Source organism: Chiloscyllium punctatum, chromosome 7 (assembly GCF_047496795.1).
Source record: "Chiloscyllium punctatum isolate Juve2018m chromosome 7, sChiPun1.3, whole genome shotgun sequence".
NCBI lineage: Eukaryota > Metazoa > Chordata > Chondrichthyes > Orectolobiformes > Hemiscylliidae > Chiloscyllium > Chiloscyllium punctatum.
Genome location: NC_092745.1, coordinates 123270442 through 123293798, shown reverse-complemented (window position 1 = coordinate 123293798; position 23357 = coordinate 123270442). Strand labels below are relative to the sequence as shown.

General features: G+C 43.5%; 1 protein-coding gene across 2 annotated transcripts in view; it reads right to left on the bottom strand.

Moving 5' to 3' along the window:
• The window catches only part of miga1 (mitoguardin 1), a 125913-nt gene that overhangs the window by 6365 nt on the left and 96191 nt on the right, over nt 1-23357 (bottom strand). For both annotated transcript variants that reach the window (XM_072574766.1, XM_072574767.1), the window contains exons 11-15: nt 22172-22258; nt 19365-19463; nt 11724-11858; nt 5318-5371; nt 488-604 (exon numbers count right to left, since the gene is read on the bottom strand). In XM_072574766.1, coding sequence (XP_072430867.1) covers nt 488-604; nt 5318-5371; nt 11724-11858; nt 19365-19463; nt 22172-22258 — 492 coding nt within the window. The remainder of the gene's footprint in view (nt 1-487; nt 605-5317; nt 5372-11723; nt 11859-19364; nt 19464-22171; nt 22259-23357) is intronic.

The following is a 23357-nucleotide window of genomic DNA, read 5'->3' as shown; positions in this document are numbered from 1 at the left end:
CGGTCAGGTTACCCATCAGTTGTTCATATCCGACGGAAAAACATGCCTTCATAATGTAACCCTCTCAAGTCCTGGTGAACATGTGCTGTATCCTCACCCTCTCACCTGAGATATGGTGACCAAGAGAGAGTCTAATCAGGGCTTGTACATCTGAAGTACAACAGTCTCTCTCTTTGTCACCCAGCCCCCTCCATCACTCACCTTGACACACACAAAAAATCACAGAGGTGTTACAGCACAAAATAAGGACATTCGGTCCATTGTGTATGCACCAGCACTCCAACTGAGCACCATGATTTAGAGTCATAGAGTTTTGACAACATGGAGAAAGGCCATCTTATCCGTGCCACTTCATGCCATCCTCCTGCTTTTTCCTCAATACCCTGGCATCTCCCCAACTCCCACCCTACATCCAAGAAGATCTGCAGCAAGTGCTTTCAGAGAGAAGGGGCAGAATGTTCACACAGAAAGAGAAAGATCATGATACCTTGAAGAAGCAGCACAAATCGTAGAGGGAGTCTCTGGGCCCTAGGAAGCCCCAGGCCAATATCGGACTGATGTGCTCACAGACAGCGTAGAAATGAGCAATGAAGCCGTTGGGTACCTGTCAAAGTCAACAAGCACAAATGAGAAACAGGAACATACAACTGGTTCACTGGAAAGACCTGGAGCCCAGGAGTAATTGACTTTCCCAACTTTGACAAGATTAGCACCTGTCAGACATGAACTGAAGGCTTCCTCTCAACGTTGCACAGAATAGAATCTATCTAACTCATTTCACACATGCAGTTGACAGAGGAAATGTGTGTTACTCTTGGCAGAACTGAAAATTGAAGACTGAAGGGTGAAGTACTGTATTTATCACACTACCATTTGATACTAAATGAGGGGCTGTGCTGTTGAGAAGGTCCAACTTGTTTTCTTCATTTCCAAGAATCTTAGAAAAGAATGAATCCATTCAGCCCATCATATATGTGCCAGCTCTTTAAATGAGCTTTCTATTTGGTTCAATTCCACTCCACTCTATTTGTGGCTCTGCTTTTCTGTCTAGTACCCCACTGCAAGTTAACATTGAATCTGCCTTCACTACCCTTTCAGGCACTGTAATCCAGATCACAACAACTTGCTGCATCATAAATATTTCCCTCATCCATCACCTAGTTCTTTTGCCAATTATCGTAAAACTATGACTTCTGGATACCAGTCCTGCATCCAATCCCGTATCTGTGGTTTTGACTCGGTCAAAATCACCCATAACATTGTACATTTCTCTGAGAGTCATACAGATATACATAGAGATACACAAAGCCTTTGGTCCAACTTATCCAGGCTGACCAGATATCCTAAATTTAGTCCCACTTGCCAGCATTTGCCCCATATCCCTCTAAACCCTTCTTATTCATATACATTTAAAATATTGTAAATGTACCAGCCTGCACCACTTCCTCTGGCAGCTCATTCCATACACACACCACCTTCTTTGTGAAAAGGTTTCCTCTTCGGTCCCTCTTAAATCTTCCCTCTATCACCTTAAACCTATGCCCTTTAGTTTTAGAGTCCCACACCCCGGAGAAAAGACCTTGTCCTTTTATACTATCCAAACCCCTCATGATTTTATAAATCTCCATAAGGTCATCTTACAGCCTGACGCTCTAGGGAATACAGGCCCAGCCTATTCAACCTCTTCCTGTAGCTCAAAACCTCCAACCCTGGCAGCATCTTTGTAAATCTTTTCTGAACCCTTTCAAGTTTCATAACATCTTTCCCATCGGAGGGAGACCAGAATTGAACACAGTACTCCAAGCTCACTTTCTTGCTATAAGCAGAATAACTTTGCAGCTTCCTCAGTCTGTCCACATAACCGAAGTTCCATGTGCCTTGTGCTTGTTAACTGGATATTAACACTCATTGACGATTCACTTGCGCCACTACAGTCGTTGAGTTAGGAAGCACATATTTCTATTGTGCATTTCTGTAAATTAATACTTATAAGAAACATGCAAAGATTGGCTCCAGTTCTACCTTCTGCAGCTGGAATAGAATAGCAGTAACACAGGAAATCTGCACACTCTCCAAGGGCTTCATATCCAGTTGTTCTTAAGATCTTCTGAAGAATGGTGAGAATGTGAAACTTTCTACCACAGAAAGTGGTCGAAGCAAATCGTTTAGATGTATTTAAGAGGAAACCAGACAAGCCCAGGAGGGAGAAGGGAATACAGAGTTACAATAGCAGATTTAGGCAAGGAAAGATGAGTGGTAGCTCAAGTACAGCACAACACTGGCACTGCTTGATTGGGCTGAATAGTCTGTTTGTGTGCCATATATTCTCTGTAGTACAGGGTAGGACCACACGTTTTGACTTCAGGATGAAGTCACTTAAACTTGATTTTCATTATATTTGATTAAATGAATTATTTCTTTCCATTTTCTTACATTTTAAGGCAAACTGCTACCAAAGAGGTCACCCTCTATAAAAATATTGGTGGGGATCACACGCTGTTGATTCATCCAGCAGGCCATGATGAAACTTACTCACTTCAGAAATGGTGCCAAGGCCATGGAGAAAGAGAGATTGACAACTAGCTTGATTTTACAGAGTTATTACAGAGCAGATGGAGGCTATTTGGCCCATCGTATCAGCACTGATTCTCTGAATGAGAAATTCACCTAATGCTATTATCCGTGCAGCCCAGCACATGTAGATAACAACCCACTTCTATGCCTTGATGGAGCCCATCTCCAACACATGCTTAAATAACTAATTTACCTGATGTGGTCATTATAATGTTATCACTCACAATATAAGAAACTGGGTGTGTGGTTACTGAGGTGTTGAAGAATCCAGTAGACATTTACTGTAACGAGCTGTTATGCCCAAACCTTACACTGATCAGGTGCATAAGTGTCTGGGCTAACATTAAGTTGTTAGGTTACAGCAGAAGGACATGTTTCCAGTAAAGTGTCCTGCTTCAAACGATCTCAGAATAAGCTGGAATATGAGACACATTTCCCCTCAGACTACATGCTATGATACTGCGATGACACAATAAACATGCCTCTTAAAGGTACACTGACATTCTGACTGTGAGACATAACACAGCAAAATTGGGAGGAATAGCGAAACCCTTCAATAGAATGAAAAAAGCTAAGGGGACGCCTGATAAACTATTATGGGCAAGTAAATATTTTCATTCGACTAACAAGTTACAACCGAAAGAATGAAGGCTTGTTTAATACAGGATGATGGTTCGCACTTGAAATGCTGGTGAGAAGCAGCTGTGGAAGCGGGAACCCATAATAATTTCTATCAACCCTGATGAATTCCGATCCTGCCTTCACCCTAATTATGTTGGCTGCCAAATTAGGCTCTTTAAGTGGGAAATCAATACCCAATTAGTGTCTCAGCCAGCTATGTCAGGTTTTAACCCAGTGCTGAGCAATAGACTTACCACTCAGGGAGAGTGCAGGTGGTGGGTATGTGGCGGAGTGGGGGTAGGAGGTTCAGGATGAAGGGGGCAGGCGCAACTGAGAGCCATTCCTTTGCTTTCACAGCCACCTCTCCCCGCCCCCTGCCCCCCACCAACTTCTCTGTACCCTGCTAACCTCCTTCTGTCATCATTCACTTGTGTGGCCTAGTATCCAGCATCAACCATAGACCTCAGTGGATGTGGTACCAATGCCAGCCAACACCCACCCAGCTCTTACCAGACAAGTCACCTGCCCTCGGGGGTCCTTGATTCCAGGGATGGACCTCAGCTGTCCTGACAAGTGCCTGAGCAACACTTGGTGGAAGTGGGTCTTCCCTATGAAAGTTGCAGAGGTCTCGATGGTCAGCTCTTCAAATAATGGGGAAGACATCCATCATTGCTACTGTCTGCCACCCGTTTAGCTTAAATGCGATTTAAAAAAAGAAATTCATTCATGGAATATGGGCATATTGACTGGGCCAGAGGTTATTGCCCAAGGTTATATCCTCGATATGGGGTGGCATGGTGGCTCAGGGGTTAGTACTGCTGCTTCACAGTGCCAGTGACCCAGGTTCGATTCCTGCTTCAGGCAACTGTCTGCGTGGAGTTTGCACATTCTCCTTATGTCTATGTGGGTTTCTTCTGGATGCTCCGGTTTCCCTCCCACAGTCATGATAAATTGCCCATCATGTAAGGTGCATTAGTCAGGGGTAAATATAGGGTAGGGGAATGGGTCTGGGTGGGTTACTCTTCGGAGAGTTGGTGTGGACCTGTTGGGCCGAAGGGCTTGTTTCCATACCGCAGGGAATCTAATCTAATCTAAATTCTCCTTGAGATGAGTGGCTTATTTGGCCATTTCAGAGGGCTGTTAAGAGTCTAATGTGTTGCTGCGGGACTGGAGTCACATAGATGCCAAATCAGTAATGACAGCAAATTTCCTTCCCCTAAAGGAAGTTGGATATTTACAAAAACGATTACGCAGTCACCATGAATGATCAGTCATCTGGTATACAATCCTATTGATTACCCAGTTTGTATACACTCAGCCTGCAACTATGTGTTCCATGTTCTGCTCCTGCCCAGGTAGAATCATACACATGCTCACCACTTGCGTCAAAAAGACAAGGATGAAGGACTGTGATCTACACAGTGGACTTTGAGAACTATGGAGGCTCCCACGAAGTCGATTTCATCAAATGAGAAAACCAGCAAACTAGAATACTAATACACTGGGATTTTGCATTGATTGGGCCCATTTTGGAGTACCGTGTACAATTCTGGTCTCCTTGCTATCAGAAGGATGTTATGAAACTTGAAAGGGCTCAGAGAAGATTATCAAGATGCCAGGATTGGAAGGTTTGAGCTAAAGGGAAAGGCTGAATAGGCTGGGACTGTTTTCCCTGGAGTATCGGAGGCTGAGGAGTGACCTTACAGAGGTTTATAAAATCATGAGGGGCATGGATAGGGTAAACAGACAAGGTCTTTTCCCTGGGGTGGGGGAGTCCACAACTCGCGGGCATAGATTTAGGGTGAGAGGGGACACATTTAAAGGGACCTAAGGGGCAATGTTTTTCACACAGAGGGTGGTGAATGAATGGAATGAGATGCCAGAGGAAGTAGAGGAAGCTGGTACAATTTCAACATTTAAAAGACATCTGGATGGATATATGAATAGGAAGGGTTTAGAGGGATATGGGCCAAACACTGGTAAATGGGTGGGACTAGATTTATCGAGGATACCTGGTCGGCATGGATGAGTTGGACCGAAGGGTCTGTTTCCATGCTGTACACCTCAATACAGCTTATAATTCCCAAGAGATTTGGATGATTACTTTTCCCCTCATACCCACCTTCATCTGCTGTCTCTTGCTTTTCAGGACAGACCAACAACTTGAAGCCACAGCCTGAAAGAAAATAGACAGTTGGAAATGACTGAAGACTTTGTAACTCAGACACAAAGACAATCTCCTGAGGTTAAAGAACATATCATGGCTGAAATGTCACGTGGAATATTTCGACATTGTTTGCACTGGGAGATCAAAAAAGTAGGGATTCTCTCTCTAAGGGCATTGTGGGTAAACCTACAGTGGTGCAAAACCAGCTCAACATCGCTTTCCCAAGGGCAATGGGCAATGGGCAATATGGCTGATGCCAATGTCCCATGAGTGAAGTTTTAAAAATTCCACAAATAGTGACCAGAGATGATGTTACCAGTGATGTTAATCAGGATATGAGTATTGCCCAAGCTCACAGGGGGGGAAATTCCTTTATTTCATTTAAAATAGGGCATGGATTGTCACAAGCACATGAGGTGGAAGAGGGGGTCTTCAGCTTAGGTCACACCTAAAAGATGGCCTCCTCAGCAAGGCAGCTTTCCTTCAGGTACTCTGCTAAAATGTCAGCCTAGGTTACGTGCTCAGGTCTCTGCAGTGGGCTGATACCCATGGCTAACTGATTCCCAGGGCAGAGCGCATGCGAACAACTGTGCAACTTTTACCACAGGAGGTAATGAATTCTGTAGCACCTACCCGAGTCCCTGAGGAAACTTGGTTGGGGAGGTGGGGGGGGGGGGGCGCGTTCGGTCTCCCCAGAGTGTGTGAGGAATCGCTACCACAGAAGGTCTGACTTAGTAAAGTTGGTAGCACTTTCAGACAACTTTATTTTCAAGCACTTACCACATGGCTGCTACACTCAAGTAAACAACTGAGTGTAACTAATTATGTGGGATGCTGCGCAACATTTGACAAGCTATGCAGGTTTTTTTCTGATTTTTTTACAAACCATACTTTGGCACAAAAGCTGGTATGAAATGAGGTGAGCTCATCTCTTCAACTTCTGGCAGATTTTTGCATTTCTATCAAAGTTACCAATGATCAGGGAATCCAGAGCTAGGGTCACAGACTAAGGATATAGCTTAAGGACTCATTCAGGACTGAGATGTGGAGAAATGTCTTCACCCAGAGAGTTGTGAGCCTGTGGAATTCTCTGTCACAGAAAACAGTTGAGGCCAAAACATGATTTGTTTTCACAAAAGTGTTTTTAAATTTTTAAAAATCATTCATGGGGTGAGGGCACCATTGGCGAGATCAGCATTTATTTTCCAAAGTAATGGCCCAGAGGGCAGTTAAGTATTAACCTCATTGTGGGTCTGGAGTCACATATGGGCCAGATCAGGTAGGGACGGCAGTTTCCTTCCCTAAAGGACATTAGTGAATCAGATGGGGCTTTTCCCGACAACTGTCACTGGATGGTCATCTTTAGATTCTTAATTCCAGACTTTTATCGAATTCAAATTCCACCACCTGCCATGGTGGGATTCGAACCCAGAACATTAGCAGGGTCCTGTCGATTCTCCTGCTCATCGGATGCTGCCTGATCTGTTGTGCTTTTCCAGCACCACACTCTTGTACCTGAATTAATAATCTAGTGATAAAGTTGTCATAATACCATTGCCTCCCTTCAAAATGTATATATGTCAAGTTAAATATTGTTCTTAGGGCAAAAGTAATCAAAGGCAATGGGGAAAAAGTTGGAATGGGATACTGAGGATGTCCAAGCATCATCATATTGAATAGTGGAGAAGGCTTGAAGGGCCGAATGGCCTATTCCTGCTCCTACTTTCTAGTATTTGTTGCCCATTCCAATTTGCTCTTGAATGGCTTTCTAGGCTGTTTCAGAGGGCAGTTAAGAGTCAATACAGAAATTGCTGGAAAAGCTCAGCAGATCTGACAGCAGCTGTGGAGAGAAATCCGAGTTCTGAGGAAGGGCACTCGACCCAAAAAATTGACTTTGATTTCTCTCCCCAGACGTGCACAGCTTTTCCAGTAACTGCTGTTTTTTTGTTTCTGATTTACATTTACAGTTCTTTCGTTTTTTAAGAGTCAATGCATGTTGCTGTCAGTCTGGAGTCACATCCAGACCAGACCAGGAAAGGACAACAGATTTCCTTCCCGAAAATCTATGAGTGAACTGGAATGTGTTTTTTTTAAAACAATGAGTTGGAATGGTCCCTATAACTGAGACTTTATATTCAATTGTATATACAATGCTGCTAAAGGCGATTACCCCCACCTTCCCAGGGTAACTGGAATTGGCAATACCTGTAATCTAGATTTGAGTGGTGCTGGAAAAGCACAGCAGGTCAGGCAGCATCCGAGGAGCAGGAAAATCGACGTTCCGGGCAAAAGGAATGGAGGCAGGGAACCTCCAGGGTGGAGAGATAAATGGGGGGGGGGGGGGGGGGGGGGGGGGAGGGGGAGCCGGAGGTGGTGGGGAGAAGGTAGCAAAGAGTACAATGGGTGAATGGGGTGGGGATGGAGGTGATAGGTCAGAGAGGAGGGTGGAGTGGATAGGTGGGAAGGGAGATTGGCAGGTAGGACAGGTCATGAGGATGGTGCTGAGCTGGAAGTTTGGAACTGGGGTAAGTTGGGGGGGGGGGGGAGGGGAAATGAGGAAACTGGTGAAGCCCACATTGATGCCCTGGGGTTGAAGTGTAATACCTGTAATCTGGCTAATGCTGTCCACCTTCCAAAGAAATAACAATTCTAGGCTTCTCAAACAATTGCCATTTCCAAAAATAATGTTTTTGCAACAAATTTCCCCGACAGAATGTTTCCCCTCTCACACACACAGAGTAATTTGATCCCTGTGTTATTTTTCTTCTCGTTTCACTTAAATTTATTTTGTCTTATTTGCCAGGCCAGTTCTCTCCTGATGACCAGGACTACTTCACAGTTTAACTGGGACCTGCCCCCCGGTTCCTTCACCAGAACGAATCTATTTTTTTCGACACTGGAGACATAAACAAATGATGACCTAAACCCTCCAGACATGTTTGCTCGGTGAGATGTGTTTCTCTGTTATTATTCAGCAGTCTTATTTCAGAAGCTGACATTTTTTTTTCTTTCTTTCTAACACTTATTCTTTTCAGACACAAAGCCAGAGCAGAGGCCAAAGAAAGCAACTCCGTTGCCAAGTTCTTAGCAATATATCTCAGAATACTTCAGATTACTTTAACCAAAACCATGCAGTTGAGGTATGTGAGCTGGTTGAAGAAACTGAATTTTTTTAAAACTAGCATACTTTGGATGGTTAGGTTACAGGAATGCAGTATGTCCTTATAAGGCATTAACCCACCATGAATAATGAGAGTCTTGAAATACACCTCAGACATAATGTTTACAGCATAAACTGGTCATTTGTCCCATCTGCTCTATGTCACCATTTCTGCTTTATAAAGACCCCACCCAGCTTTCACCATCAAATATAATCAGCATTTCCTTTGTCCCATGCGTTTATCTAAATTCCCCTCCAATACAGCTGCATTATTCTTCTTAATTTCTTCTGGAGTTCTACATTCTCACTATTCTCTGCATAAAGGAGTTTCTCCTGAAGTCCCATTTAGATATATTGGTTACTGTCTTACACTCGGATGGGGGCGGGGGATTACTGTCTTACAATGGGGGAGATGGTTACTGTTTTACACTGGAGAAATGGCTACTTTTTTATATGGGGGAGATGTTCACTGTCTTACGTTGGTGGCAGTAGCTACTATTTTCAAGTTATCTACAAACATCCCCATTGTATCTTCTACTTCACATCAAAGTCATTACAAACAAACAAATCATTACAGCCAATATACTAGCACTGAAACCCATGGTACACCACTGGTCACAGGCTTCCAATTACACCCTTTGCCTCCTATTTGTAAGCCAATTTTGGATTCAGTTTGACAATGTCTTGGATCCCACAGGATCTTCCCTTTTGGATCTGTCTTCCATGTGAGACCTTCTCAAAGATCTTACTGATATCCTTGTAAACCTCATCAACTGCACTACCCTCATCAATATGTTTAGTCACCTTTTCAAAAAGCTCAATTAAATTAGTCAGATAGGATTTCCCTCTAACAAATCCGTGCTGACTATCCCTGATCAGTCTTGTATTTCCAAGTATTGATAAATCCTGTCTTTCAGAATATGTTCCAATAATTTCCCTACCACTGACTAATGTTTCTGGGATTACCTGGACTATCCCTGCTGGCCTTCTTGAACAAAGGAACCCCATTAGCTATCCTCCAGTCATCTAGCACTTTACCTGTAGCTGGAAAAGTATTAAATATCACCGCCAGGGCCCCAGCAATCTCCTCCCTTGCCTCCCAAAGCAGCCTGGGAAATATCTCATCAGGCCCTGGGGACTTATACATTAGCCCACTCAATAAAATGTCTAATACCCCTTCCTTATTAACCTTAACTTGTTCTAGAACCTCACCATCCCAATTGATATCCCCAGCTAAAATGTCTTTCTCTTCTGTGAATACAGAGGAGAAATATTCATTGAACACCTCACCTACATCAACTGGCTCTGCACACAGGTCTTGGTCTTTAATAGGTCTCACTCTTTCCCTGGTTATCCACTTACTCTTAATATAAGATGGTTAGCATTCTACATTTGAAAAGATGTTGACATATAAATTCTGTTAATAGATCTGAAATCGAAAGCTACTTCAGTAAGGGTGACTGCTGTGTGAATTAGTCAGATAGGATCTCCCTCTAACAAATCCATGCTGACTATCCCTGCTGTGAAATCCCATTTTGTTCATGAATGGAAATCTGTCATCCTTACCTGGCCTGGCTTACATCCAGCTCTGCACTCACTGCAAAGTAGCTGATTCTTAACTGCCCCCTGAGATGGCTGAGCAAGCCACTCAGTTTGAGGGCAATTAGGGATGAGTAACAAACCTTTGCAAAAGTATTACAAAAATCTTAAGACCCCTGTTTATGACACTGGAGGTAAAATACGTGTGCCCGCAAAGCCTTCTTCTAGCACTGAATAACTAACCCGTGGAAGGTCAGAGGTGCATGTTCAATTTGCAATCCCAGGCAGCTATAGAAACGGCCCAATATCCATTTCCTTCAATAGACTGAAACGTTTCAGGAACAGGCAGCTGATTTGCAACTTCTGGGGCTGGTGAAAGCTGAGAAGTTACCACGGAATCAAATGGAAAGCCCTACCTGGAAACTTGAGAGGAATGTAGAAGATGCTGAACACACACTGAAAGTCTGTGTCACTCACACAGAGCACTGTTGCTATGGAAGTAAATACAGAGAGCCAAAAGTGCATAGTTCCACAAACTTGCTATTGTGATGAGGGACTGTTTTACATGTTTTCACTAGGCCCTAAACTCTTGTGAATTCTCTCCATAAACATGTTCAGCTCTCTGCTGTCTGCTCCTTAATGAAACTGCTTAAAACCAAGCTTTGACCAAGCTACCTTCACCTCTCCTCATGTCTCTGTATATGATTTGATGTTGGATCCTGTTTGGTAATGCTTCTATGTCGTGTCTTGGGGTATTTTATTATTGTAAAGCCGCTGTGTAAATAGAACATGCTGGTGGATGAATTTTAAACAAGTTAAGTTGTGTAATACATTAGAAAACGATTAAGCTTCATGTAAACTTGTGAAGGCAAATTGCTACCCCAAAATTAAAGGGGTTAGTTAGCTCAGTTGGCTGGACAGCTGGTTTGCAACGCAATATCATGCCAATAATGTGGGTGCAATATTTACACCAGCTGAGGTTGACACAAAGGATTCTCTTTCCCAGACCTTTCCCTCAGCTGAGGTACAGCGACCCTCAGGTTAAACCACCATCGGTTGTCTCGCTAATGGGAGAGTAGACTTGACCGACATCAAACACTCCATATCCCAGTATATTTTATATCACTGAAGTAGTGCATAATGTAATACTGAAAACTCCTTCGAAGTATATTCACAGAATTGTTTCACAGAGTAGGGGTGTTACTAGCCAAGCCAATATTCATTGTCCATCCATAAATGGGGTGGCTCAGTGGTTAGCACAGTGCTAGGAAACTGGGTTCAATTCCAGCCTCTGGTGACTGTCTGTATGGAGTTTGCACATTCTCCCCGTGTCAGCATGAGTTGCTTCTGGTCTCCTCCGACAGTCCAAAGATGTACAGGTTAGGTGGATTGGCCATGCTCAAGTGTGCAGGTTAGGGGGTTGGGTGGTCTTTGGAGGGCCAGTGTGGACTTGATGGGCCAAATTGCCTGCTCCCCCACTGTAGGGACTCTATTCTATAACTGCCCCAGAGAGGGTGGTGGTGAGCTGTCTCTTTGCAGTCCATTCATGCAAGTACATCATGTTTTTGGGGAGGGAGTTCCAGGTTTTTGACCCAGCAACAGTGAAGGAACGATGGTATATATATATATCGAGAACTTATTGCAATATAACTCCCTGCTTACAGTCTCCTTGAAGGAATTGTTGAGCCATCGATTATTGACCACATTCAGTATCGAAGTAGGCGGATTGTCCAGATCTTCGAAGGAATCCATCAGGATGAAGTCCAGGACAACATCATAAAAATTAATGTGTTTAACCTGTTTGGGATAAAAATGCAGTTCTATAAATTTGTGTATCAAAGATCAACAATGTGGAGATAAATCTTCAGCTGCAGTACCCAAGGAATACCCAGTCACCACCCTGCCCAATGAAATTCATAGAATCCTGACAGTGCAAAAAGTGGTTATTCGGCCCATCGTATCTGCATCAACCCTCCCCCCCCAACCTCACCCATCCACCCTCCCCGCACCCACCAAAGACTATCCTACCCAGACCTAGTCCCCCAACCCTATCTCCATAACCCCACATTTGCCATGGCTAATTCACCTAGCCTTTACATTACATTCAATTCAGCAATACCAATCCACCTAACCTGCATGGCTTTGGAGTGTGGGAGATAACTGGAGCACCCGGAGGAAACCCACGCAGACATGGGGAGAATGTGCAAACTCCACCCAGACAGTCATCCAAGGGTGTAAACCCTGGTCTCTGGTGATGGCAATTTCTCTGGATTTCAATCACTCTCATGTATAGTTTCAAGTATCAAAACTGTGTTATGCTGTGCGTTTTAAGATGTTTCTAACTGTCATCTATATTTAGAAAGCTTTTTTAATGTCAGTTTTTGGATAATAAACTTTAGTCTGCTATTAAACTCTGCAGCTTTGTGTGACTTCTTTCAGTAACTGACTAAACCAAAATAAGCAAATATACAATCTATCAAGCCAGATTTAATTATAGGATCTGACTTGACCAATAGTACAATCAGCAGGAGAATCGACGTTTCGGGCACGAACCCTTCTTCAGGAATGAGCCTGTCATTCCTGAAGAAGGGCTCATGCCCGAAACGTCAATTCTCCTGCTCCTTGGATGCTGCCTGACCTGCTGCGCTTTTCCAGCAACATATTTTCAGCTCTGATCTCCAGCATCTGCAGTCCTCACCTTCTCCCAATAGTACAATCAGCTGGGATAATGCTAAAGTACAAACTATGTCTAAATGCGTATCGTACAGTCCAGTTTATATTGTTCTAGCCATCACATTGACATAAGATCATGTGAGAACAGATTTCTCTTAAGTGCCCTAACCTCAAGTATCAAGCTGATTGATATCGCTCTATGACCAATTGAAAAATAAGATACTGCCAGTAAGTTACTGGGGATGGGACTTGGAAACAGCACAGCTCTCCAGAAGAAAGGTCAGCAGTGAGCTGACGCAGACCAACAACAGGTCTACCCTGCAGCCATGAAGCCCTGTGAGTGGGTTCAACTAAAGCAGAGTTGTTCTTCTGCCCCCTCATTGGGACAGATACTGTACAGCCTTCCAGCAGTCCCAACAGTGCCAGAGCCCCACAGTGGCCACTGCTGGGACTGCAGCCAGGTGGCCTGATGAAATCCTGAAGTAATTCAGGTGTGGGATGGTTTTGGGCACCTCAAGGTGAGGGAGTGGGGGGAAGGGGTAATGACAGGGATAGATTTTAAATTACATACAGGAAGGAAGGGAGTACCATCTTCTAGGGTGTAATCCTCTCAATGCGAAGGGCATGCTCCCATAGAACCTTTCCTTTGTGCCATTTAAAAAACATAGGTTGCCCACTGTTGACAAAGCAACACTTTATGGTGTGGGCAGCATAGCATTGAGGTAAACTGAGCTTTCAACCAGCCCAGTTGGTCTTTCATTATTCATGATTTTAGCCCTGTATTATGGTGATCAGCTGAACTTTGGTGGAAAGTTGGTGTGATGAATACCATCCTGTTTTTTACATAACCCAACACAGAAAACACATCCAGAAGCCCTGCCCTGCCCTGATTTGCCTTACCAAAGTACAACACCTCACATTTATCTAAATTAAACCCCACCTGCCACTCCTTGGCCCATCTGATCAAGGTCCCATTGTAAACTGAGATGACCTTCTTCATTGTTCACTACACAACCAATTTTGGTGTCATTTACAAATGTACTAACTGTACCTCCTATCTGGAGCTGATCCAACATGGCCATATTCCAAAGGAGATGAGTTAGATCGGTCTTGAAATGTTAATTGTTTTTCTTTCCATGCGCAGATGCTGCTAGACCTGCTGAGTTTCTCTGGCACTTCCTGCTTCCATTCAAATAATGAAGCTATCTTCTTCCCTCTACAAGGACAAGGGATGAATGCAGATTTCTCCAGTTTCCTCATTTCCCCTCCCCCCACCTTATCTCAGCCCAAACCCTCGTACTCAGCACCGCCTTCTTGGCCTGCAATCTTCTTCCCGACCTCTCCGCCCCCACCCCCTCTCCGGCCTATCACTCCCACCTTAACCTCCTTCCACCTATCGCATTCCCTACGCCCCTCCCCCAAGTCCGTCCTCCCTACCTTTTATCTTAGCCTGCTTGGCACACCCTCCTCATTCCTGAAGAAGGTCTTATGCCTGAAACGTCGATTCTCCTGCTCCTGGGATGCTGCCTGACCTGCTGCGCTTTTCCAGCAACACATTTTTCAGCTCCATTCAAATAATCACCAGATAGGTTTAAATGACTTTGGACAATCTTGAGTCTGTCCCTTCCTGAACAGGACTTCTACAGTCTGCCCATCAAAGCTAAATATATCCATGTCAACCGGGAGACAAGTCCTAATGAACAGAATGTTCAGTCAGTGGACCCTAAATGGAGCAATTAACTCAAAACACCAGCTGAATACTCGGGGTGCAAACTCAAACCTCACCAGGATAGCTGATTAAATTAGAATTCAATAAAAATCTGGATGACTATATCCATTGCCAATTGTTAAAAACACCCATCTGGTTCAGTAATGCCCTTTAGATAAGGTATACAGCTACATGTGACTACCAACCCACTGAAAGGTGGTTGACTCTTAACTGCCCTCTGAAATGGCCCTAGCAAGCCACCCAATCCAAAGAATAATTTGGCAGGGGCAAAAAAGGCTGGCCTGTCACACCCGCATGATGATTGAATTTTTTAAAAAAAGTTTCTGCTTACACCATGGTTTAAAAGTAGCAAAGTTAGGTCAACTAAATATGACAGGACAGACGTATGTTGCTGTCTTGTTCTAGAATATTTCCTTCTGAGCTTTTCTATTCCTAGCCAAGACAGAGCTTCCATGACAGAAATTTGGATAACTCAGTACATCCACACTCGAATGAGTTTCCCAGATGTCTCAGCAAGTGAAGACAGTGCATAGCTGACCACGTAGTCAACAGGCTCATTCTGCTAATCATAGCTAGACTGCAATTGAGGTGTGGCAATTGGTCTCAGTAGCCCAGGACAGAAAGTGAACTTGGGCCTTTTTCTGGATTTCTAGCCAAAATTACTCTGTTGGTCGCGCGCACACATGTGGTTATCAGCTGAAGATTAGCCCACACTCCAGTGTCGTGAACATGAGCAGAATCTCACAGGGATCTGAACGATGTAGGCTCAGGCGTGGCATGTGACAGAATCATGTGAGAAACCGGTGAGGCATATGTTAATTTCGGGAGCGACTTGCTGCATCTTTTAGATAAGTTCCAAGGCGAGATACCTACTGGGAAGCGCTGGTTTGTCTATTCGGGGGGTGGGGGGGGGGGGGGGGTTATTGCATGTCTATGACCTTATTTACTGCATATCTAATCTCATCAATATGCAGCCTCCCACCCTAATGTTTGCCACGAGTTGACTATTCGCACAGAATTCTCGACAGAGAAGTCTGGGGTGGGGCGCGGGGGGGATCCTGGCGGTGTCAGCTCATCGCTGGCTGTGACCAGCCTATGTGTTACATGGCAACTCAGGGCACAATCTAGTGATACCAGCTGTACTCACTCTTTGCTGACAGACATCCTCTTTGCACCTCTCCAATGACCTTGGGAAGCCCAGATTTGCATTACAACTGCAAGGCTACTGCAAGGACACACAGGGTCACACACTCAACTCACACTTTGGACCAGGCTGCATCTCAGGGCTGCTTGCTTACTGTCTTAGTGCTTGCTCACTTACTGCCTACCTGGGCGCTCACAGGGCGTCATCAACTTGCCCTGCCTTCTCATGCCAGGCCTGTTGGCTCATTGGCACTTCAGCTATTTTGTGCTGAAACATAGACAGACTGTTTAGTCCGTGGGGATCTCTTCAGGGTTAGGGGGAGTGGAGGGGAACACTAAGATCTCAATCTAACACCGCAGCACGTGCCAACTGCTGCGGTAAATACATGGCAACCAAGTGACCATGTTGGAATCTGGTTGGAGGCTAGTCCTTTGTCCAGTCCAGCTGGAACTGGGGTTTGTAGGTCAGGAGCTGTCCCAGTACTGTCACGCATGGGTACACTCTTGGGGCTTGGCCACGGTTTGCTCGGGCCAACCATGGTCAGGGATTATGTACAGGGAGTAGGCAACATCAGTTATTGGTTAGTGAATTACTGCAGTATAGCCTGAACACCCTGGGGTATTGTGCTCTGCACAAACAGAGCAGGCAATGAAGCGACGGGCTGGATTCTGAGGAACTGGGGGAATGGGGACAGTTTCCCACATCAAACTCCATTTGCCAAATCTCTATTTACTCACAAGACTTCTTGAATGGACTTTCGAAATTTTAAACTTGATGCTGATCTCGCTCTTTGTGCATCTTCTCTGCAGCCATAACATTGCATTCCTCGCTCTGTTCTATTACCCTTTATCTTTGCATGGCATGATCGGCCTGTACTGCATGCAAAACAAAACATTTCACTGTACCTCGGTACATGTGACAAGACTAAGTCAAATCAAAACTCAAATCAACCTCTCTCCATCCCTTTCTAGCCTCATGTCCAGTTCATAACTTATTTTTCTACCTATCTTTGTGTCATCAGCAAATTTATCAACCATACCTTTGATCCCTTCGTCCAGGTAATTTGTATAAAGTGACAAAGGTTGAGGATCCAGCCCTCATCCCTGAGACAAACTGCTCATTACTTCTTGACAATCAGAAAAGACTGATTTTGCCCACTCCTGATAGCAAGCCACCCACCATACCTTCCCCTTTATCCACAGCAGACATTGGCGAAATCCAATACATTGTTTAAATACAATCTCCTTTTCAACAAAATCATGCTGATCCTGCCAGATTATGTTGAAGTTTACTAAGTGCCCAGCTCTAACTTTAATAATAGCTTCTAACATTTTCCCTATGACAAATAGCAAGCTACCTGGCCTGAAAGATCCTATTTTCTGCTTCTTTTCATTGATGGATTTTTTTTTATCTGATGGAACCTAACCCGAATCAAGGGAATTTTCGGAAAATTAGAGCCAATGCACCAAATAACTGACTAGCCACAAATTCTAATATAGGAACAGGAGTAGGCCCTTCAGCCTATTGAGCTTTTTCTGCCATTCAATAAGAATATGGCCTCCATAAACGTGCCTTTGGCTTATATTCCTGATGAAGGAGTTATGCCCGAAATGTCAATTCTCCTGCTCCTCGGATGCTGCCTGACCTACTGTACTTTTTCAGCATGACACTCTCAACTCTAATCTCTAGCATCTGCAGTCCTCACTTTCCACTTTGGCTTATGTCCCTCAATATCTTTGCTTAACAAAAATTTAAGTACCTCATTTTAAAATTAACAGCTGCCATTTGTGGAATAGAGTTCCAAACATCTACCCACTTTGTGTGTAGAAGTGCCCCCGAACATCTTTCCTGAATAGCCTGGCCCTATGTTTTCAACTATGCCTCCTAGTTCTAGAATCCATGACCAGTGGAAATAATTTATCTTTATCTACCCTCTCTTTTCCTTGTAATATCATGAAGACTTCAATCAAATGACCCCTGAATCTTCTGAATTGTAAATAAAACGGGCAAAATTTCATAGAACTCCTGCAGCGTGGAAACAGGCCATTTGGCCCAACAAGTCCACACTAACCCTTCGAAGAGTAACCCACCAGACCCATTCCCCTATCACTCTACATTTATCCCTGACTAATACACTTAACCTACACGTCACTGAACGCTATGGGTAATTTAGCATGGTCAATTCACCTAAACTGCACACGTTTGTGATTGTGGGAGGAAACTGGATCATCAGGAGGAAACCCAAGCAGACACAGGGAGAATGTGCAAACTCCACACAGACAGCCACCTGAGGGTAGAAGTGAACCCAGGTCCCCTGGCATTGTGAGGCAGCAATGCTAACCACTGAGCCATCGTATCACATTCTCCTCATAACTTAATCTCTGAGTCCAGATATTATTCTTGCAAACTTACATTGTACTCTCTCCAAGGTGGATAAAACCTCCATAAGGTATGGTGCCTAGATCTACTCACAGTTCTCCAAGTGGGGTCTAACCAAGGTTTTATATAGAGGCAGCATAACCTCTTCATTCTTATACCCCAAAGCTCTTGATATAAACGCCAACATTCCGTTAACCTTCTTGATTACTTTCTGCACCTGTTCATCAGAACCTGGGGATTTTTTAGCCCACAGCTCCAACAATTTACTCAGGACTAATTCCCTGTGTAGTTTTCTTGAGATCCTTGCTTCCTTCCATTTCCTGGTTTAACGCTCTTTCTAGGATGTTTCTTGGATCCTCCACAGCAAAATCCAATCCAAAATACCTGCTCAATTCATCTGCAATCTCCTGATTTTCAATTATTAATTCCTCAGGCTCACTTTTTTGTCAGGACAACATTCACCTGAATAACTATATTTTTAAAATGTGTACAGAAACATTTACTATCTGTTTTGATATTTCTAGCTTGCTCTCTCTCATAATCTAATCTTTCCTTGCTTATTAACCTTATCATCATTCTTTACTGTTTTGATATTCTGCCTAATCATCTGACCTTTCAGCCATCTTTGCACAATTATTTGCTATTTATTTTTAACTTCTATCTTTAACTTGTTTAGTTAATCATGGTCCTCCTTTTGAAATTTTTCTTTCTGATTAGAATGCATTTATTCAATGTATTCTGAAATATTGCAACAGCATCTACTAAATCTAATCCCTTAATCTAATTTGTCAGTTCATTTTAGCTAGTCCTACACTGGGCCTTTTTATGATGCAAGAAGCATTCATGATATGGTTCAACAGACTAATAACTCGTTGTTAATGTTTCCCCCACTATTCGTCTAAAGGGGTAGGAAGTGTACGTGTGAATATCTGAAGCAAGCAACAATTGAGCTTTGTTATGTCAACAGTCACGGTGCAGTTGCAGGCTCTTGTCACTAGATGGCCTTGTGGGGTGAGCTACTGAAGTTTCTGAAAACGCTTGGTGGTAACACTTTTGAATTAAAAATTGACCATGAATAACGTCATGGACAAATTAGAGAGGGAAATATGTTGTTTTCTATTTTAACTAGTGGCAGTATTTATGAAAAGGGTTGTAGGCGTTGTGACAATTCTGTGTGGAATTATTGATCGTACCCTTCTCAACATGAAATACATGAAATTCTGTTCAAAACACCATCTTTTGCCAAACAAATGATGACTGTGCACATGGCTTAATTTCAGCTGGAGGACTTTGACCATACAGGTTGGATGTTCACTCTTTAGTATTTTTTCACACTGCACCCACCAGCCCAGCCTTTTCAGGTACTTGACAGACTCACCCCTCGAGCTGCTAGCTCTCGCTGAGTCATCTCCCAGTGATCAGTTTGCTGCAGAAAATACATCATCTCTTCATAGACGGCCTCAAACCTTTTTGGATTCTAGAGAAGTCAGGAAAAGCACTTACGTCAGTCCTCGCCATTTTGAATTTGTACAATAGTTTTCCATCTTTTGTGGGGGCCACAAATATCCTGACCCCCCCAGAAAATTTTGCAAAGCTAGGCCAGGACACCCAGAGGTCAATCTTGACTTTGTGCGATAATGTAAAACCGTCAATAACAAACTGCTGAATTGACCTCACAGAAGCACAGGATGGTTACAGTACAGAATGAGACCATTCAGCTTATTACACAACTGATTGCCCTCTACCAAGACAACTCTCCAGTGGGCCAGCCAGAAAGAAAAAGGAAAATTAACGTTATTTCTTGAGATTTGGCTGTTGCTGGTTATACCAATGCTTATTGCCCATCTCGAAATGCCCTTGAACTGAGTGACTTGTTTGGCCTTTTTTCTTATTCAGTCATGGACATGGGTGTTGCTGGCTGCACCAGCATTTATTATCCATCCACAGCTGCCCTTCAGAAGGTGGGGGGGCGGGAAGGAGCTGCCTTCTTGAACCAATTCAGTCCGTGTGCTGTAGGTAGACCCTGAAACCTGCAGGGAGGGAATTCCAGGCTTTTGACTCAGTGACACAGCAATATATTCCTAAGTCAGGATGGTGCATGGCTTGGAGGGGAATTTGCAAGGGGGTGATGTTCCCATGTATCTGCTGCCCTTGTGGTCATGGGTTTGAAAGGTGCTGCCAGAGGGTCTTTGGTGAATTTCTGCAGTGCATCTTGTGGACAGTACACACTGCTGCTACTGAGCATCGGTGGTGGAGGGAGTAGATGTTTGTGGATTTAGTGCCAGTTAAGTGAATTGCTTTGTCCTGAATGGTGTCAACTTCTTGAGTGTTGTTGAAGCTATACTCATCCACACAAATGGATCACATTCCATCACATTCCTGACTTGCGTCTAATAGAGGCTTTGGGGAGTTAGTAGGTGAGTTATTTAATGCAGGATTCCGAGCCGTTGATCTGCCCTTGTAACTACCATGACTGTACGACTAGTTCAGTTTATGGTCAATGGTGACCTTATGATAGTGGGGCATTCAGTGATGGGGACTGAAATTCAAGGGGTGACAGTTAGATTGTCAGTTATCAGAGCTGGTCATTGCCTGGCATTTATATGGCACCTACATTACATTTCAGAGGACAATTAAGAGTCAACTGATGTAGATATGAAGTCACATGTCAGCCCGATCAGGTAAGGATAGCAGGTTTCCTTCCTAAAATGACATTACAACAATGAAGTCTTGATTGGCTTAATGGCAGTAAGAGAAAAGCTCTAACAGCAGAAAGCTTTGGGAGAGCACTTTAAGAAACCAAGTTAGAAAACAAAGTGTTAGCAATTTGCTTATGGGTTTCAGAAAGAGATATTAATTGAAAACAAAAAGTTTGTTGAATGAATGCAGAGTTTTGCTGAAACTAACCAATAACCTCCACTGGACAACAAACTTTAAAGAGGAAACTGGGTGACCCTTCGCTGAGGGTTCTGTATGTGTAAGATTTGTTGCTGAAAGATAAAAGGTTGAGTTTTTATTTCTTATAATTAGCTCTTGTGCACTGTATCATATTTACTTCTATTTTCTTTTCATGTATATAAACTTTGATGTTCTTTTGTTTAAAATGCATTTGCAGCTTCTTGTAACTTGAACATCACAGTAAACAAATTACAAAAATATCCCTGCTGATCTATCACGTTTCACTCTGGGATCAGGCTTTTTTAATTCACTCATGGGATGTGGGTGCTGTCAGCTGGACATTTATTGCTTGTCCCTAGTTGCCCCTTCAGAAGATGGTGTTGACCTGCCTTCTTAACCTACTGCTGTCCATGCACTGCAATATATTTCCAAATCAGGATGGTGCATAGCTTGGAGGGGAATTTGCGATGGTGATGTTCCCAAGTATCTGCTCTCCTTGTCCTTCTAGATGGTTATGTGTTTGGAGAATGTTTTGTGAATTTCAGCACTGTTTTGTAGATGGTACATGCTACTGAGCACTGATGTTGGAGGGAGTGGATGTTTGTGGATCTGGTGTCCAGAACTTTCATCATCTGGGATCATAACAATCATAAGAAAGCTGATAAGAGAACTGTGAAGATTTGGAACAGGGAAAATGGGAGTGACAATAAAGGGATTGTGAATGGTTAATGCGAGTGTGTGGATAATGCAATAGAGAGGATAGTGGTGTTGTCAGTGTGGATACTGGGAGCACACATAATGGGAGTGTGGATGATGGTCTGTCTATATAATAGAATTGCTATGCTGGATTTGCATAGATAGTCGGATTGCGAATGATAGAAAGATGTGAAAATTAGAAGCTTGTATAATGTATTCCAGAAGATGGGAAAAAAAAGATAATGGCAAAATATGCAAAACGTGAACTTAAATAATTGTACTTTGAATAATTATTCTGAATTATAATTATACCACGTACCAAAACCTCTCACAAAAATCACTCTCCCATTAATTTGTCATTATCTTATAAACAGGGCCCATTACTGTTCATTTTAATAAGACAAGCGACAAAAATAGAGGATGATGAAGGAACAAAATCAAGGAAAAGGCAGGAAAATGGTGATGAAAATAATCGGATCAGCCATGATCTCGCCGAATGATGGAGCAGACTTGATGGGCTGAATGGCCTACTGCTCCTCCTATGTCTTATGGCCTTACCAGCAAAAGCTACACAACTCAGAACTCCCATACCTTATGTGCTTTTGTCATAATCGCGGACAGAACCTTCCTTCCCACTTCTGCGAAAAACTTTCTATTAATTACATCGGAAAGAATTATCTGCAAAGGTGGAGAAATTAGTGTGAAATTATGCTTCAAACTTAGCTAGGGTGTTGCTGATAGTTTAGGCTATCTGTTCTCTTTAGCTTCAGCTCAGCCTTAACACTGCATCCTCAAAATCACTCCAGGATTTGAATCCACTTGAATCTGCTTCCACCACCAATTCAGATAGTCTACTTAAGACTGCAACAATCCTCTCAGCCCAGTCTCTAGTTGCATTGAGGAAGTGATGTATTGTCAGAGATAGTTCGTAGAATCTCTACAGTGTGGAAACAAGGCCATTTGGCCCAACAGGTTCACACCGCCCTCTGAAGAGCAACCCACCCAAACCACTCCCCTACGCTATTACTCTACATTTCCCCTGACTAATGCACTTAACCTACACACAATGAGCAATTTAGCATGGCCAATTTACCCAACCTGCACATCCTTGGACTATGGGAGGAAACCGGAGCACATAGAGAATACCCATGCAGACATGGGGAGAATGCGCACAGCTGTCTGAGGCTGGAATCGAATCCAGGTCCCTCACGCTGTGAGGCAGCAGTGCTAACCACCGAACCACCATGCTGTTAAATATTAATTCCATGGCACAACTTAAAAGAGAGTCCTGACTTCCTTTCCCCTTCAAGAAACAGACAAGCCCACATCTTGAAATAAAATTGATCCATATTCTTTTGATGGGATGTCTGAAATGTAGAAATAGGTTGCTGTATTTGCTTATGTAATAACAGCCAGTCCACTTCAATGTAGTGAATTGGTTGACATGTGTCAGTCTTGACTTGATGACACTAATTTTGTCTCTGAATTGGCAGAAATACCTTGGCAGATTCTGAGTAGGGCTCTACTTGCCAATCTCTCCAATGCCAACAGGAAGAAGCCTTCATCGGCCCTAAATTGACCAAATAAAGGTCACATTTGGTCTAAGGTTGGGCAGGTTAAGTGCCACCTTCACCAGAGCTGGTAAAATACCAGTGACAGCAGGAAAGCAATCCATCCTCTGCCATTCCACTCGGTTTTACTCCAAACCCCTACCCACCTCCTGGCACGCTCCCTGGAACCTCACAAAATCCCAGTGAAAAAAACGTACAGCACAAAG